The 18,820-nt window shown below is 46.8% G+C and overlaps 1 protein-coding gene across 3 annotated transcripts in view; it reads right to left on the reverse strand.

Moving 5' to 3' along the window:
- Positions 1–18,820, reverse strand: part of CLDN10 (claudin 10) — a gene marked incomplete at both ends in the record, with an annotated part of 64,185 nt that overhangs the window by 1,333 nt on the left and 44,032 nt on the right. The window contains 3 exons of one of the 3 annotated variants that reach the window (XM_082495063.1): positions 5,644–5,725; positions 5,890–5,931; positions 13,489–13,708. In XM_082495063.1, coding sequence (XP_082351189.1) covers positions 5,644–5,725; positions 5,890–5,931; positions 13,489–13,708 — 344 coding nt within the window. Of the gene's footprint in view, positions 1–5,643; positions 5,726–5,889; positions 6,052–13,488; positions 13,709–18,820 lie in introns of those variants that run through there. The other 2 variants (XM_082495062.1, XM_082495064.1) reach the window with 2 other exon arrangements.

Here is an 18,820-nt window from a genome sequence, read left to right on the forward strand (position 1 = left end):
GACTGGGGGCTTTGGCTCAGCCGGCGACTCGAGCTGCTGCCTACAACTCGCCTTCACCCTCTCCCCTCTGGCTCTCAGGACCAATCCCCCCTCCCTTCCCACACTCCAGCCTGCTTAAAACATGAGGAGTTTGCACACACATATATGTATATGCAATATATACACATACATATGGGCAATATATGCATATACGGATGTATCCGAGATACGCACATACATGCGCCCATATGCAGATGTACATGTGTGTACATACACGTGCACGCGCCTGCAGCTTTCTGCTTCTCTAGGCCCTGTGGTTGGATTCGGGCTGGAAGACACTGCTCCCCTCCGAGGCCACAGCTCCAGACCACCTGCCACGGTCCCCTCTGCCAGCTGGGGCAGCCGCTGTTTGTTTGCAGCCAGGAACAGCTCAGTTTGACTCCCGGAGGAGATGGTGGTGCTTCAGGAGCATTATCACGCAAGGGTACGTCCAAGTTTCTAAAGCAACAGTAGTACATGAAGGAAAAGAAGGGCATTGGGAAGACATTCTTTTCCTCCCCCTGCTTGAGCTCAGCACCCCATAACCTGAGCTCTGGAGCTTCAAGACGAGTGGCAATCCATGGCTGCCACTTGTCTGCTCCATTCCCCAGCTCTTTGCCTGAGGTGCCACTCTTTACAACTTTCAGGATAACCTGCATTAGACCGCAGGCCCAACAGTCTCCAGTCTCATATTCATAGAATCATAGAATGGTTTAGGTTGGAAGGGACCTTCAAGATCATCTAGTTCCAAGCCCCCTGCCATAGGCAGGGACACCTTCCACTAGACCAGGTTGCTCAAAGCCCCATCCAGCCTGGCCCTGAACACCTCCAGGGATGGGGCCTCCACAACTTCCTTGAGCAACCTGTTCCCAGTGCCTCACCACCTTCATTGTGAAAAATTTCTTCCTAATATCTAATCTTAATCTACCTTCTTCCAGTTTGAAGCCATTACCCCTTGTCCTAGCACTACATATTCCTCACTATTAGGATGGTGTCTTCTGCTCATTCTTCTCTGCTCCAGCTGGCTCCTTGAGGAAACCTTTATCTCTTCCTGACTACTAGGATCCTGTGCCAAAAACACAGGCCCCTGTCCCCCATCCACACTTAGGATACCAGTGCTGGATCCTAGGGACACACAGGTTCAAGTAATTCCTCACTCAGGGACTTACAGCCAAAAAGAGATGGAGACATTGGAGCTCAGAGATGGGACATTTTGTGAGGGTTTGCACCTGACTCTTCATGGCCCCGCTACTGCTCTAACTTCTAGGCTTCTTTTTCATTTTTCATTCACATTATCTAAGCAGAATTTTTATTTATCATCCCTTGCTAAAAAAAAAGGATCAGATTCCCCCAAATGTTCTCCATACCCCGTGTGGGACTTAGGCACCCAACACCCAATTAAACTGCTGGAAACCATAGCTCAGCTGCCTTTCACCCTGGAAAACTCTGCACCCGGCCCTGTTTGACTTCACAATCTGTCAAACCTGTGAACCTTTAATTCTAATTACGTTCACATTTCCAACCATGTGATACAGTTTTCACAAGACTTGGGCAGATTTCTGTGTGTTCAAGGACTGGGGGTTCTCTGATTAGAAGCAGACACCTACATCGGAGCTCACCACGTCGGATCCCATTAAAGTCAGCACGCAAGAAATACAAAGTACACTTCCAAAGCACCCTCAAGGCACCTCTTTTAACGAGCTGTAAAGGCAGATCAAAGTGACCGACTGCGATGTGAGGTAAGCCCCACCCTGGGGATCCCTCCATCCCCACAGGTAGTGCCAGAGCACACCTAAGGCACATGGACCTGGTTTCGGCTCCCCACAAAAGTCAGGGCAGATCACCACAGTGCTGGAGAACACAGCTGGGCCAAGACCCAGGAAGGCTGTGGCTATAACAACTTACTCACCAAGACCATTTGATTAGAAAGTGGGAAACAAGTTTGTTTCCACATTTCCACCTAACAACATCAAACAGTTGGCCAGAGGCTCAAGCGAGAGAGATAAGAAGACCAATTGCCATCTCCCCTACTGAAGCTCTTCAGCTGTACAGAAAAGCAATCAATATTCCATTTGGTTTAACTGGGTAGAAAAGGGTTACCTGACTGTTGCCTACTAGCTGGGAAAGAAGATTTGGGGCCCAGCCTTTGCTCTTGGGATTAGTTATATTTTTTTAAACCACATTTGTTACTGCAACATGCATAAACAGATTGTATATATGGGCCCTTCTGGAGTGACTGCCACACTGCTAGGTTAATGAGTTGCAGAGCTGGTCTAATTGGTCTTTCCTCCACATCTTTAAACAGATAAAGGGCTTTTTGATTTACACTGGTGTTTACGAGGAAAATTGCAAATTTTTAATTGCATATCAATCTGTGTATGGCTCCCTGGTTTTTATCCAATTCATCTTTTCAGCATTTAAGAAGCCAACCCTAACATCCTATCAAGACCCAGTATGTAAAAAAACCCTTACCATATGAAAAAAACCCTTACATACATTGGTACATATAGAAAAAAAAAAAAGGGAAAAAGGCTTTTTTAGAAGAAATTTCTGCACTTGATGTTTTTCCCTTCCCTCTTTGTCATGAAAGTCTTTGCAGGAAACACACTCTTCTGTTCTTGTAATTCTTGGTTGCAAGAACCAAAGTAGCCACTCTCCGAAGGCTGTGTCTGCGTCTCTGCTGTCTCCAATCAGTGAAATCCATCTGCTGAAGGATCGCTTAGAGACCGCTGGCAGCTCGGGAAGGGAGCGGGACACTGATGAAGAAGCTGCAGGTGGTGACCGCTAAAGACTAAGAGAATTCAACTGCAGTGAACTGAAAGCCACTTTCAACTACACTGACCAAGCTGGCTAAGAGCAGATTTTTCACTGTAATCCAGGGAGGCAGAATTCAGTGAAATGAAAAAAAGGTATAATATCAGTACAGAAGAAAAATATTCTAGTTGTTACATACATTAGAACCATAAAGCCAACTCCCAAGCAAACCAGTGGAAGCCTCATTAGCCAACTGGATGTCAGCATTCATAAAGGACATCCCTATCTACTCAATGAATCTACACAACTACCCAAGGGAAATGCTAATTTTGAATGTCCAATTCTTATGATTCTTGGAAAATTAAAAACAGATTCGAATGTCACAGCGGGACAGTAGAAAGAGTGCCTGTGTGAACTGTGCACAGTCCATTCGGAGATAAGAAAGCTGAAAGGAAACAATTCTCTATAAAAGAGAATGGTAAGTTAGTCAGATAATTTGGATAAACTAACTCCATTCACCAGTAAGAATGATCATGATTACGGAGTTCAAACTGTGTCAAGGGACAAAATGGAAAAGACTATAAGAGTTTTGGTTTGGGGTATTTTTTGTGTGTTTTTTTTTTTAATTAAAAGTAGCAAAGTGACAGAATGGTTTTCTAAGAGAAGCTGTGGGAGCAATATTAGCAAGACAGCAAAACAGAAGCACAAATTTTCCCCTATTAGAGGTGTCTGAAGAAAAAGGAAATACATCTTGGCTGAAAGCACCAAGGCGTCCCATGCTGTCCCCAAGACTCTGCATGCGTTATTACGCAGGGTAAAGGGTAAAGCAATTCCTTTAGAGCTGTTTTAAACTGGCAATGCGAACTATTGCATTGGGACATAAAGTCCCACCTAAAATTTCTTTCTAGGTAAGGCGGGTTTTAGGGTGTCTCTGTGGTGCCTGTGATTCCTCAGTTAGGTACATAATTCAAACCAGAAGTGTTTCGGGCGACAGCTTTAGGCAGGTCTCCGATTCCTCCTGCACCCATACATAGTCAGGGTTCGTCTTTCAAATGCAGAAGGCTGAAGGGAAAATCTGACGGCTGAGATGATGCTACACATCTCGTGTCGTTTGTTTTCCACTAGCAGTATCTCAAGCCTGTCTTTGACATCGCCAGAATAACTTCAGCAGAGAAACGTGCAGTAAAAGGTGAAAGGTTGAAACCCAAAGCAGCACCCTGTCTCAGTGAAGAGCCAATGCCAGATTTCCACAATATACCAGCAAAGCATATTAAACGCTTCTGCAACGCGTAGCAAAGTAAGAGTTCACAGACAGCAACGAAATACATTACTCCAACATATTTCACATTGGTTGAGAGAAAGGACTCGAATGCCACCATCAGCTTAATCTGATGCAAGGTCACTGCCTGAGCTACGTGCACCATGCGCAACTCAAATTACAACTTCTGGCTTTCCTCTCTGCCTTTATCTTTGCAGTCGTGATTATGCGTGCCTATAGCTGAGCTATGCTGGTTGTTCAGGAAAAAGGTAATTTCTGCAGAGGATGTTTTACTACCTTTATTTCGATATTCAAAGTGGATTTCTCATTCCCTTGCAGCAAGACTCCGCTGTGAGGTCTGCCTGCTCTTTTGCAGCAGAAGAGCTTAGGAATACAGTGTAGGAAAGGGACTTCTGGCAACAACCGCGGTATTTTTCACTAGGAACAGTAAGCCTGATGAATAATTAACTTCTGGCTATATAGCCAGGTTCCATTTTCTTCACAGTGCCTCACATCCTTGTTTCTTTTGGAGGCCTTTTGATCCTGTCCTCACCATATCAAACAAGCAGAAACTATAGCAGAGCTACGGACGAAACTAATATGAACTTGCTTTCAAGACAGAAGCAGTGTCAGCCCTACCACAAACGTGGATCTAGTTAATGCTATTTATTTAGGCTATTTTCTTTCTATCAAGGAGAAACAGAAAAGCTCGGGACTCCTTACCGAGCCCTTACTTGGGTCTCAGGGAAATGTACACCCAATGCTTGATGTATCCTGGAATCACCACCAAGAAAACTTTGAAATCCTTGCCTCTGAAGATAACTTTACATTACGTAAGAAGCCAAAACAGGAAACTCTACGATGCTATAATTTACAGCCAACATTTTCGGACTTGGTAGATAAGATGCGAATCCAAAAATCCAAGCACTGGTTCATGAATTGCTGCCTTTGTAGGTCCTAACAACTTGCACAGCTTTAAAAGGAGTCTTTAGGTATGCTCATCATTTCTGCTGTGGATCCTGCAATTCTACACTCTCTCCCTTAAATTTAATTACAATTGCAGCCAAAGCATTTATGTTAGTGCTTATAAGATCGTGGGTTACGATAAGGTTTATGATCCAAATGTCAGTCATCTGGATTTGAAAACCTGCCAGCAAAAAGTCCACAGAGCCTGCAGAAACCTCTCTCCAAGAGGAGACAAGATTGCGCAGTGCTCGACACCTTCATGGAAACCACTGTCTGTCAAAAGCTTAAGGAAATAATTTTCTTCCTTTCCTAGCAAATGATGCGCCTAATGAGCGCCTCTGTCTTGTGCAATCCTTTTGCTGCATCTCTGACATAAACGCAAGCTTCACTCCTGATTAACCCCATGTGCTCTGCGGCAAGCGGGGCACAACCCTGCCGAGCCGCAATAACCCTGGGCACAAAGATTTACAGAGCAATCGCCGTATGGGAAGGTGTTCCTTCATTACATGTCAGCACACAGTTACTCCAGCTGGAAATCACGATTAAATAAAGCTGCAGCCCACTCTAGTTAAATGGGTTCTGGTGTGCGGCGTGAAACTTAAGGTCTACTTCTTTTGAAAGATTTATGGGTATAGGAAAGTACTTACTTTTGTGCAACAAAAGAAGGATCAAAGAACTCAGACGTAATCCTGTTTGCATACAGGGAACAACTAGTCATAGAGCACAACCCTGAAAAGCATAAGACAAACCATTCAGTGGAGCCAGCAGAAGAGCTTTGGGCCTGACCCTGACGCCAATGAAGTCATGGAGAATTGTGCGCGGATTTCTGCGGAAAAGGAGCAGCTCTGGTATGACTTCAAATGCCCAAACTTAGACAAATAAGGTATATTTACCAGAGAGTATGAAAATCAGTCCAGCTAAACAAGCTATTTTTGCTTTAGTCTGATCGGAGCCTCCAACTTTTGTGCACTTCATCCCAACCAGTCCAAAAATGGCACCGAAGAAGCCCAGGCAGATGGCGGAGATCATCAGTCCTCTGCAGGCTTGGATGTAACCTGCAGTGAGAAAGAGAAAGGCTAACATGAGAACCGGGACGACAACGGGTTTTGCTGTAGCTCCTCTCCCCCTGTGCAGCGTTAGGCATTCGCTATTGCAAACTCAATCAGACCGTGGCTGGAGAAATGTCACCTTACCATCGAGTGTATTCTCCTGGGTGATGTATGCCCTTCACAGGGTATCATCACCTGAGCCCAGCTCATAAGAAACATACTATGGTATTCAGGGCTGCAAAAAATAACCCCGGGGTATTGGGTACTGTATCTGCAAGAAGTTGGACCCATGAGGTTTTGAAGAGCAACACCACGTGCTCTGCGTGGCGGCTGTCACAGGTTGCAGAGCAACCATCTCTGCACACAAAGCCAGTCTTACATGTCAGTCTCGTCGTGCACGTGTGTCACAGATGCAATACAACTGGCCGCAGACTGATAGCACTGACCCTGGTTGGGGTCCTGGGCCTGCCTGGACATGCCACCGATTTGATTCGAATCCCCCAAGAAGGCCCTCATTCCACAAGGAAGTCAAACACGTGCTCAGCTGCATGGACAGCAGCAGCCCTTTGAGAGAAAACAAATCAGTGCCATACTTAAGCCTGGACAAATGTGTCTGGCTTTAGCCACACAAAATTTTGCTGTGCTTGGCCGAGGTTGCTCTGAGCCAGACCTCCCAGGGACGAGGCCTTTCAGCAGGACAACGGGTTGCTTGGCCTCTTCTCCCTTCCGAGAATATCTTGTAATTGAAAGCCTGCAATAATCTCATATCACTGTTCACAGGGTGGAATGCTCCAGTCTTACACAGCTGAATAACCATGACAAGATGTTTTGCTTCATAACCTGTTGTTACGTCTCATTTTAAATGAAAACGTACTGCCACTATTAGGGTATTCATTCTTTTTGCTTTGATCTCTGGTGGGTGAAAATGTTGAGAGCTAAACCATGTTCTCATTACCTATCACACCCAATTTTACATAATAACAAATAAACAACAACAAAAAAACCCTGCATAAAAGTCTTTAATATATAGGAAATTAATATATTAAAACAGGAACTAGAGGACATCTAATGAAAACAGAAGGCAGCAGATTCAAAACAAAAACTGCACTTGTTCATGTAACAAAGTTGTGGAACTCCTTTGCACAGGATATGTGGATGCTAAAGGTTTAAGAGAGATTCAAAAAGAGACCGGATACATTAATTAAGGAGAAATCTGTGTCTGGCTGGCAGGTCCTCGAGGTGCAGATGGCTATCACTGATGCTTGGCTGCCTTCTGCTCTCCTTACTGCCACCCACTTTGGCTGCTGCTGGAGGCGTATCAGCTCCAGGATGACCGCTCTGTGTTTAAACAATATCTTTTAAAACCCCCGTTGATTCACAGCTTCGAGCAACAAGCAGCACACAAGAAGCAATTTGTACCACGCAACACCCCTTTTTATCAGTCCTACTGAAATTAGGTGCCGTGCTGCACGTCTGCGAACCCAACCCAACTAAATCTACATCTGTTGGCATACACATAGACTTCTTTCATTTGCAACATACTTCTGTAGCCCATCTGCTGAAGAAATGCAATAGTCAATGAAAAAACTGTAACTGTCGTACACCTCTCATGTTGGAATACGAGAGAGAGAGTCATTTGTGCCTGTTGAAGTGTCTATCATTATAATTAGGTATGTTAAGTTTGAACTATAAGGTAAGACTCCTATGGTAGAAGCATGAGCCGCCCTCTGGAGAAACCTCCTTTTCTCCATTCGTGATAAATGAAGCAGAGAACCTAGGGTGACTCACAGTGAACAGTCAGATTGAGGTTACCTAAAATCAGGCGAGATGACCACCTTTCTCATCCAAATGGGCAGAGGAAAGTCTCCTCCACAGTGACATAAAACCGTACTCCCAAACACAATACACAGGAAGTTCCGTTCAAATACACGGAAAAACTTCTTTACAGTGAGGGTGACAGAGCACTGGCACAGGCTGCCCAGGGAGGTGGTGGAGTCCCCTTCTCTGGAGATTTTCAAGACCCGCCTGGATGCAGTCCTGAGTAATGTGCTCTAGGCAATCCTGCTTTAGCAGGGGAGTTGGACTAGATGATCTCTAGAGGTCCTTTCCAACTCTGAAAATTCTGTGATTCTGTGATTCTGTGAAACAGTTCAGTTCAAACTGGGGTGATAGGTACACCTCTGCTTTTGAGTCAAATCCTCTGTTCTTATTCCTTTTTCTTCACTCAGGCAAAACCCAAGGGGGGTCAGTAGGAAAAGGGCTTTATGAAGATTGCAAAAGGTGGTTCTTGGTTTATAAAACCCAAGCCTGAAGAAAACAGTCCTGCTTTGTTCGGTTTTGCTACAGGCATGGAAAAGTTGACTTTTACTACTTTTGGTGGTGCATAATGTATTTCCTGTAGCACACAGGTAAAGTGGGAGATGAAGACTGGCAAGGAAGCTATTATTTTTGACAGGTCCAATTTATTGACACTGTTAGTGGCTAATTGACACATTAAAGTGCTGAACCATGAACTTATTTACCCAGAGGTCCTCTAAACTTTTATTTATGTGTGAACCTCCTAGGAGAAACAGTAAATATTCACCCCAACCAAAATAACCAGCATATGCCACGAACCACATGGACGAAATTCAGCTGTTCCTGAAGGTCAATACACAGTTTTAGAATAGGTAGAGGGTAGTGAGACAGCGAGAAATAATTAACTCACTTGCCTAGAAATCATTTTCAATTATAAACAGCGTGAGCTGGAGGACTGCTCAGTTCTGCTGAATGAATAACCCTTCCTCACTAAATATTTCACCGAATTGGGCAGGCCAACCATGGTGGGACTTGTTTCAGTTCACCACAGCAATCATCCAACTGGCACGCATTTTAAAAACAAAATGTATGAAAAAAAATCACAATCTACACCAGTAATACAGAAGAACAGAAGACTGTTAGTCCCACTCAGCTGACTGGAGCATTAGGAAGCATGAAAGGGTGAAATCAATCTTTTCACCAAATCCAGCCTCCCATTGCTTGGACCCTATGTTTATGTATAGCGCTTGGCTGTAAAAGTAATTAAACTTTTTCTTTGCTTCCTAGAAAGGAAGACCATTACACCGCTTACCAAGGTTTATAATGCAGAGACGTGTAAGAGGGAGCTGCCTATTTCTTGACACTCCTCCACTCAAGACCAAAGACTTTCCAAATATTTATTGTCTGTATTCGCACCAGCTCCTGTAGGAAGCTTGCCATGCACATGTTGACCACCCAAATGAAGGTCCCAGGCAACAAAAAGCCATATGTTTTGAACAGACAAGCAGACAAACATGCATTACTCATAAAGTCATGTTTAGCAGCATTCCAAGAGAAACCTATTTCAAGGTGGATTTTTTTTTCAAACAAATGTGTTTTGTCTTGCATTCAGATTAATCTTGTTAGACCTTCATCTTTCTTGCCTCTCTGCTCTCACGCTTGCTTCTCATGCTCACAAAGAGTCAGGAGGAATTCATATATTCGTATCATATGACACTCAGAAAAAAGCTATATGCAAATTTCTAGGGACAGTCACTTTCACAGTAAATGCCTCCAGTGGCATCTTGCAGTCTGCATCACGTGAAGTATAAGAGGTTGCCTTACAGATACAGCACAGATTCCTTCTAAAAGTACACACCCGTTGCTTTCATATGTTTTTCTAAGCTCTAATACCCTCTTTTAGCTCATAAGTATTTTTTTGTTCAGCTCTGTTCTTGCAAAAGGTCATCAGATCCATCGCTGAAAACACGGTAACTGATACGTCCTCTTCTGGGGAGGTCGTTTCATCACTATAGTTTCCACCGATGACCAGTAGCGCACAAAAGTAAACCCAGAATGACTCTAAGCCCCACAGGCAGCACAAATAGTTCTGCCTGCACACAGACTGTGGGGCTGAGCTCTTAATGAGGCCTGGCCAAACCGATTTCTTGTACAGGAATGCATAAAGGTGGAAGGGCATTGTACGCAATTCTCTCCGGCAGACGCTCGTGTGGAGTGATGGCCTGAAAGCCACCAGGGCAGCCCTGCTGCTGTGCCACCCTATGGCAATCTGGGGGGCACAGTCCAAGACCACTCTGTCATGCAAACCAAAAAAAGGGTAACGGGGGAACCATCTCCAGATCACTCCTGACCCAAACTACGATGTTGATTCTGAAGAAGGACAGACTTCTGCACCCTACAGGAATGCCCCGGCAACCAGCATGGAATATGCCGACTTCTTACCCCCTTGTTTTGCCTCTGATCCCCTGGTGGACTTGAGCGGTCTCTCTGGGTAAGAAGTCCAGCAAAACTCAGAGGTTTCCAATTTGACAAAAAACCATTTCTGTAGAAGAGGAACTGCTCTGCAAGGCAAATCCTCTCCAGCTACATGAAGAAGGACTGGAGCGGAACCACCTTTCCCTGGGATAACAACAAAAGTTCTAGGAATTTCCCAGCCCTGCCCTACCATTCTGAGGAGAGCAACACATTATCCCTTAGACGTATCTCGATAAGGTTATTACTTCTGCACACAAACACTTCTGGGAAAATGGGAAGCCAGATCTGCCCTTATTTGTGTCTTCCAAGTGCCCCACCTGAGGATGGGGTGAGGAAGTTCCCATGTTCCCGGTCACAGGGAATGGGATCCGGTGTAGCCACAGAAGTCTATGCAAAGAGGACAGGAGAGGCAACTTGAGGGCGATGGCAGATTCGGCCTCATGCTGACATACAAACCCTTCTAAGCTATGCGGTGACCTACTGCAACTCCAAAGTATGCTCCTGCACCGGGGAAGGGTTAGGGTGAAAAGGGGATGTACCCACCCACTGCCAGGAAGGGCAGTTCCCAGCAGAGCCCGAGACCACGAGGAGGGGAGTCTGGGCTAGGCTAGCTACTGAAAGCACCTCTGACCATGGCGGCTGTCCCCCTGCCCGGTCCCACCTTCCCTAGCCTGTGCTGTGGGGGTTATGTTACTCTCTCTCCAGCCTGCCTGTCATTCGCACCGTGCCTGGGTACCAGGATCTGGCCCCACTGCATTTAGAGATGTTATTGAGAAACACTGAAACCAAGAACCTACTGATACCTTCTGGGGTTGTTTAGCCTGGAGAAAAGGAGGCTCCGGGGAGACCTTATCGCTCTACAACTACCTGAAAGGAGGTTGTAGCAAGGTGGGGGTCAGTCTCTTCTCCCAAATAACAGGTGATAGGACAAGAGGAAATGGCCTCAAGTTACACCAGTGGAGGTTTAGATTGAATATTAGGAAAAACGTCTTTACCGAAAGGGTTGTCAAGCATTGAAACAGGCTGCCCAGGGAAGTGGTGGAATCACCATCCCTGTAGGTATTTAAAAGCTGGGTAGATGTGGTGCTGAGGGACATGGTTTCGTGGTGGTTTTGGCAGTGTTCGGTTGATGGCTGGACTCAATGACCTTAAAGGTCCCTTCCAACCTAGATGATTCTATGGTTGTATTCTATGATTCTATAAACAGTCTGGCCGGGAGGATGGGATAAAGCCCTTCCAGATGTTTATTTTGGATTCACTTCTGTCCAAAATGAATTAGTGCTCTGACAGCTATTTCACTCTGCAGCCGGTGCCTCAGAAACTCATTTCTTGGGCAAGTGGAACATGTTACCTGATGCACAAGGTTCCCTAGACTTGAGTTTGGAGGAAAGGGTGGCAAGGACTTTGCTGTCAAGTTTCTTCTTCTTTTGGGAATTTTAAATGTTCCCAGTTCTGCACACTTTGTAACTATGCTTTTCTTACTCTGAAAACAGATCAATCTGGAACTAAAAGAACAGCTATACAACAGATTTGGTGGGTCCAAAAGGTGATCACTCTGTGCCCGCCTGCACACACACCACAGCTCCTTGCCCAAGCCTGGAAACCACGTTCTCAGCTGCTACACTAAGCCATAGGATGAGTGACGCCAACAGAGTCGAGCCAGCTCTCCCATCCCTTCGGAGGAACTGGCAAACCCCCCCTGCCACCATGGGACTGTGTCAAAAGATGTCCTGGGGAACTGTACTTCTCCGTCTGAGGGAAGCATCCTGCAATAGTGGTGCTTAAGTGCTGCCTGCTCTACCTCTTTTTAGGATCTTGACCTCTTTTAGCTCTTTGTACATACAGAGGTTAAAAGCTTTTTGATACTGGTATTAACTTGCTTCACGATAATATTAATTCCTGTTATGATAATATTAATATGTTAGTGATTTGATTAACAGACTTTGTTTTTCTTTTAAACAAACCTTTCACACCAAAAGCCACTCTCAGCCTCCGGTGCAAAGGGATTGTCTGGTCAGACCGTGGACAGTAGACCTGACTTTTTGGGAGCATCAAAGCCACTGGGACCCTGTATAGTTTATTCATTTATCACCATAAAAACTTCATCTTTTTAAAAACCTTTCCTCCCTTTCTTCACAGTCACTCTTGATGCTATACCCTGATGCCATCCGCGCTTCCCCTGCTTCTACCAGCCATCATCAGTGCAGATTTATCAACTAAAAGTTTAGTCGTAAAAATTTCCTGCAGTGACCCAGTTTCTCAGTCAGGCTTCCTAAAAGGGCAAAAATGTTTCCCCTTAACCAGGGAAGAAATGCAGCACCAACTCAGTCCTTGGTGTCAGGGGAGCCCCCAACTCCCGCAGACTGGCCCAGGGAAGAGGTGGGTGCTGGGGGAGGGTAAGGCAGTGGGATGGGGGCGGGTGGGAGCCTGACCGTCCAAAACTCTCAGCTTTGATTCAAAATGACACTGCCCTCAAACTAAGCCGAGCTATACATCGCTTTTGCATACCTCTGCATCCCTTACTGCCCCAAGCTTTTACACTGCCATTTATCAATGAAGCAATTAATCTGAGTTAGTAACCGCTTCGCAAAAAAAAAAAAAAAACAAACCCAAAAAAACCAACAAAAAAAAAGCAAAGGAACATTAATTAAAACAAAATGACGCAAAGGCTTGTTCTCCTCCACCAACCGTCGCACGGCTGGCAAAACCATAAAAAAAAGAGGAATGTCACGACAGGCAGAAAATAAATCGGCAAGAAAAATTTGCCTGCATTCTTCTCGTGTCAAATTCACACACACGGAGTCTTCTGACGGGGTGCCAAAAAAAATAGCAGGTAGCAACTGTGAGAGAGGCCAAAACGAGCACTTGGGCACCAAATTTCATCTCAATCGGCGGCTTTTCGGGGAAAAAAAAACCCAACAAACACTTCTATGGACGTGCACAGGCAGTGCGCGGCCACCTGCTCGGCGACACGAAGGCATTTGCCCACGAACTCGCGTGGAAGCCACTGGGGTTCCCCCCCACCCCCCACCCCCCGGCCCCCCGCTGCCCACCAGCCCCGCGGCGGCCGGGCCGGGGGGAACCCCGGAGCCCCCGATTCCCGCAGACCGTCCCGGGAAGAGGAGGATGGGGGGGGATAAGGGGTGGGATGGGGGCGGGCGGGAGCCTGACCGTCCAGCGCCAGCATGGATGGGAAGTCCTTGCAGTTGGAGACGCCGGTGGAGTCGGTCACGCAGGTCTTCCAGAGGTTGGCCCAGTAGGTGGCGGTGGTGATGACCGTGCCGTCGATGGTGGACACCTTCCAGTAGTCGGTGGGCAGCGTGGAGGAGACCAGCACCCAGCCCGAGATGGTCAGCAGGAAGGCGATGATCTCCGCCGAGGTGCTCGCCATGGGCCCGGCGGCAGGCAGGCAAGCAGGCAGGCAGGCAGCGGGGCAGGCAGGCGGCGCCGAGCCGCGGCAGCCCGGCAGCGGCGGAGTCCCGGCGGCGGCGGCGGCGGCGGCAGCGGGCGGAGCGGGGCGGGACGGGACGGGACGGGACGGGACGGGAGTGGGGCCGCCCCCGCTCCGCCCGGCCCCACCGCCCCTCCCCGGGGTCCCCTGCCACGCCACGGCACGCCACGCCACGCCACGGCACGGCACGGCACGGCACGGCACGATGGGCAGGGGAGAGCGCAGCCCACCGGGGGAGACACCCCAGCCCCGCGGACGGGCGGGGGAGCAGTGAAACGCAGACCCGAAAACAAACAAACACACACCAAATAGCGGCGCGACCTGTAATTAGGCTCTAGTTTCTCCTTGCCCTGCAAGGTGAGGGGTTGCAGGGCATGGGAGGGGGTTGCTCAAGTGGTGTAAAGTTTGCGACTCTTTCTGCAGGTAGACACCCCCTCCCCGTTCCCCCTCTCCTCCCCCCAAAAAATAGCCTTGCCATGAGGGTAAGTTATGAGCAGGGCTTGCATAACGCAGGTGTGCCGACCTTACCGGGCGCTCCATATTCAGACAGGGAGGTAAGCTTTTGAAATATTCAGCAAGGTTTTTTAATCCTCTAAATTTCACCTGGCCTCCTGGTATTTTCCGGCCACAGACCATATGGCTCTTAATAGCTGGTTTTGCAACAGGAGGTGATGAACTTGGGATTTTTCTACATCAGTCTTCATGCAATGACCATTCCAGCCTGCAGCTCGCAGGGGTAAAGTTATCCACCGCGGCTTCTCCTCTTGTTTGGAGCTGTTTACTTTCCACATCGGTAGTATATTTGCCATTGATGTGGAAAGTACACTGCCGGTCTTTACTTTCCTCCTATTTATTTCAAAACTATTGTTACATTTTCTAAACCTTTTTGCCAGACAGGCAATCACTGGAGGATAAGAAGCCGCATTTACATCATTATGCTTAAGATGAATGCTCTTTGGTTTTGCCATGTGGACACAAACCCGGATGTAATCAACTTATAGATATTAAAAAAAAAAAAAAGAAAGGGAATAAAACCCAGCTAGAGTTAGGTGTACCCTTGGATGTGTGTCAGAGCTCAATGGGAACAGGCTGTTTGTTGATCTGTTAATGCCCCAGCAAGATAAAATGGGATCTGCAGCTGCGTTTACTGATGGGGTGGCTCTCTGCCCACTCTCTGCCTCCTCGGTACCCTCCAACTTGCAGGTGACACACACAGAGGCCCTGGCAGGGAAGAGGGAGAGGGGAAAGCAGACAGCAGGCTTGTTTGCACTGCAGCATTGGGCATGGAGTGTGCTAGAGCTCCCGTTCAAGCCCTGTGCCAAGATGTCCTCTCCTCTCCTCTCCTTGGGAGGAAAAAGAGAGAGAAGGGGTCTGGGTGTGGGTGAGCCACACTGCACTAACGCTTTGGAACACAAAGAATTGCTTCTGAGTCAAGGAATACGGACTTGACCACAAATCCAAGTCCCATCTACATGACGTTATGGTCTATTTACTGTAGGGCATGGAAGAAGAAAGAAAAAAAAAAAGATTTTTCTAATATTTTCCCCCACCGTAGCACTTTGAGGTCTTGCAGACTGGACTTCTTTTGGTGATGGAAAGCTAGGTCAATCCAAGCAGCTATCAGCTGGGATCTAATCTGAGGTAGGAGACTTGAGTCCAAGTCTGGGTCATCGTGTTTTTCTTGACGTGGGGAGCTCACCAATTCTTTTGTTGATAGCACTGCTTTGGTTGGTGCAAAGCTGGTTGAATCCAGCAACTGGTGTCCAGGCAAATTTTGGCCAGGTCCCACCAGAAGTTTTCACTGTGCTGCCACACTATAACAAGGAAGCTGGAGCGAGTGTTGGAGGACAGGAGCACAGACTGGGGACTTCTAGGTTTGAGTCTGAGCCCAGGGGAAGGAGAGGAGGGGGAAGAGGACCTTCCTGACAAGTACAGGCACCCCTTCCCAGAGGGCCTGTGAAAGGGGCAGGCTGGGTGGGCAACCCTGCTGAATGTGTGTAACCCTCCTGAGCCTGCTGTGGGCTCTGGCTGTAATCTCCAGCAACCAATTCTGCTGTCCCAGGCCACTCTGCTTACAACAGAGCCAGACTTCGGCTGTAATGTGCAGCGTGGATCCATGTCTCTCTGACAGGCACCTATCTACTGCCAGGGACTTCAGAGGGAGTCCATGCAGGTGGCTTAGGACAGATGAAGTTAATTCCACCTCAAACCCACTCTTCCCTGTGAGCCATGACCCTTCAAGCGGGGCTAATTTATATGTTCATTCCCTTGTAAACCTGTTTTTATCCAGAATGATGTAGAGTGTCCCCAGAGTACAGGAGATCCGGGCTCACTTCAGCTTCAGGAAAAGGCTTCTCTTTTCTGCTCATGACGCTGCTGCTTCTGGGGACTTTTATGTCTCTAGTCCAGTTGTTACCATCTTTCTCATCTAAAATCAAAGCAAGACGTTGAGCTTCTGATCTCATCTGTAGTGGTGTAAACCCCAAATGACATCCTGCACAGTTGAACACTCACCCCGGGTTGAAGGGTAAAGGAAGCTGCAAGAGATACTCTTGACCTGTGGCATCTTCTTTGTGTTGGCTGGGATCTGCAGGGGTTAGACCTTGAAAAACATTCATCTGTGAGGTTGTGTCTTCCCCCTTATTAAGTTTTCAGCTTCTCTCTCTTATGCAACTTCAAGTTCCTCCATCATGAGCTTAACTCACGTGTCTACCAGTTTTCCAGAAAACAATGGTCTCTTTTCTCCCTCCCCATTGCTGCACTGGGAATTTGATATCCATATGAAGACATGCCTGTGACTCCCTTCAACCTGTGTCTTCCTGCCACCACAGCTCCAGCTTTGGCTTCGCTTACTTGGCTTTCTTAGCTTTGCGTAACTTGTGTAGTAGAGTGAAAGACTTGGCTTTTGCTTTGTTTCTTGTTCCCATGTTTTGGAACAAGCTATGACTCAGGAATTTTTTTGAAGTTCCTCAGACTGTTGTGGGACTGATTCCTATTCTTTTCTGCACATAAATTAATCAGATCATTGCACTACCACACTTTTGTGCTGGGTCATTTGCACGAGTGTGGATTTATTCACCTGAACTGGGAAAGAAAGTTGCTCACATCTTTTTGTAAGAAAATCAAGCCTTGAGTTCATTATTTTTTGTGGCAAGTCTCATTGGCTCTTGGGCATAAAAATGGCATTTTTCAGGGAATTATTAGTAAGTGTTTAGAATAGAGTATTTCAGTTGGAAGTGACCTACAACAGTTATCTAGTCCAACTGCCTGGCCTATTCAGGGCTGACCAAAAGTTAAAGCGTGCTATTAAGTGCATTCTCCAAATGCCCCTTAAACACTGACAGGCTTGGGGCATTGACCACCTCTCTAGGATGCCTATTCCAATGCTTGACCACCCTCTTGGTAAAGAAATGCTTCCTAATGTCCAGTCTAAACCTCCCCTGGTGCAGCTTTCAGCTGTTCCCACGTGTCCTGGCACTGGATCCCAGGGAGAAGAGCTCAGCACCTCCTTCTCCACTTCCCTTCCTCAGGAAGCTGTAGAGAGCAATGAGGTCACCCCTCAGCCTCCTTTTCTCCAAGACAAGCCCAAAGTCCTTAGCTGCTTCTCATAGGACATGCCTTCCAGCCCTGTAACCAACTTTGTTGCCCTCCTCTGCACACATTAGAGTACCTCAGCATTCTTCTTAAACTGTGGGGCCCAGAACTGTGCACAGTACTCAAGGTGGGGCTTCACCAACGCTGAATACAGCAGGATAATCATGTCTTTTGACGGGCTGCTGCTACTGTGTTTGACGCGCCCCAGGATGTGGTTTGCCCTCTTGGCTGCCAGGGCACACTGCTGATTCCTAGTGAGCCTGAGTCAACCAGCACCCACAGATGCCTTTCTGCAGGGCTGCTCTCCAGCCATTCATCTCCCAGTTTGTACTCATGCCCAGAGTTACTCTGTCCTAGGTGCACAATCTGGCGTTTTGACTTGCTAAATTTCATCCCATTGATCATTGCCCAGTGCAATCTAGATCCCTCTGCAAGGCCTCTAGTCCCTCAAGACAGTCAACAGCACCTCCCAATGTGGTATTGTCAGCAAACTTGCCAATGGTGCATTCAACTCCTGCATCCAGATCATTGATAAATATACTGAACAGAACTGGCCCTGGGACTGAGCCCGGAGGAACACTGCTGGTGACCGGTTGCCAGCTAGATGTAGCCCCATCCACTGCAACACTGTGAGCCCTGCCCTTCAGCCAGTTCTTCACCCAGTGCACTGGGAACCTGCTTGTGTCACAGTTGGACACCTTGTCCAGAAGGATGCTATGAGGGACAGTACCAAAAGCCTTACTAAAATCCAGAAAATCTACATCTACTGCCCTCCCTTCATCCACTCGGTGGGTGACCTTATCATAGAAGGATATCAAGTCAGTTAAGCAGGACTTTCCCTTCGTGAATCCATGTTGACTGTGCCTGATGATTGCATTATTCTTTAAATGCCTTTCAATAGTAGCCAGTATAATCTTCTCCATAATTTTTCAGGTACTAAGGTTAGACCAACAAGTCTATAGTATCCTGCGTCTTCCCTCATGCCCTTCTTGAAAACTATAATAACATTGGCTAGCTTCCAGTCAGCAGGGACCTCCCCAGGCTCCCAAGATTTTTAAGATACATATATTTTACAAATCAGAATGGGGTATAATTCAATAATTGGATTGTTATGAAGTACAAAAGTTTATTGTGTTACTATGTATGGAAGAGTCCTTCAGCAACGGTTTTGCTCGCGAGTCTGAAATACAGGATATTATTTTAGCTCTTGCAGGATCAAAATCACAAACAATCGCTATTGCCTCATAAGTTAAACACCGGATGACAACAGCATTTGTTCTGCAACCAGGATAAGCAGGCTAGGGTCGTCATGCCTTTGTCCCGGAGTAATTTTTCTTGTAAATTTTACCATGCATAGGTTGAGCAACTTGAGACTCTTTCCTGGCTCTGCCATATTATGATTTCCAGGGTGCCTAGAGCACTTGTGAAAAAAAAAAAAACAAAAAACAACCAAAAAAC

Source organism: Vanellus vanellus, assembly GCF_965231255.1.
Source record: "Vanellus vanellus genome assembly, chromosome: 1".
Taxonomy (NCBI): Eukaryota; Metazoa; Chordata; class Aves; order Charadriiformes; family Charadriidae; genus Vanellus; species Vanellus vanellus.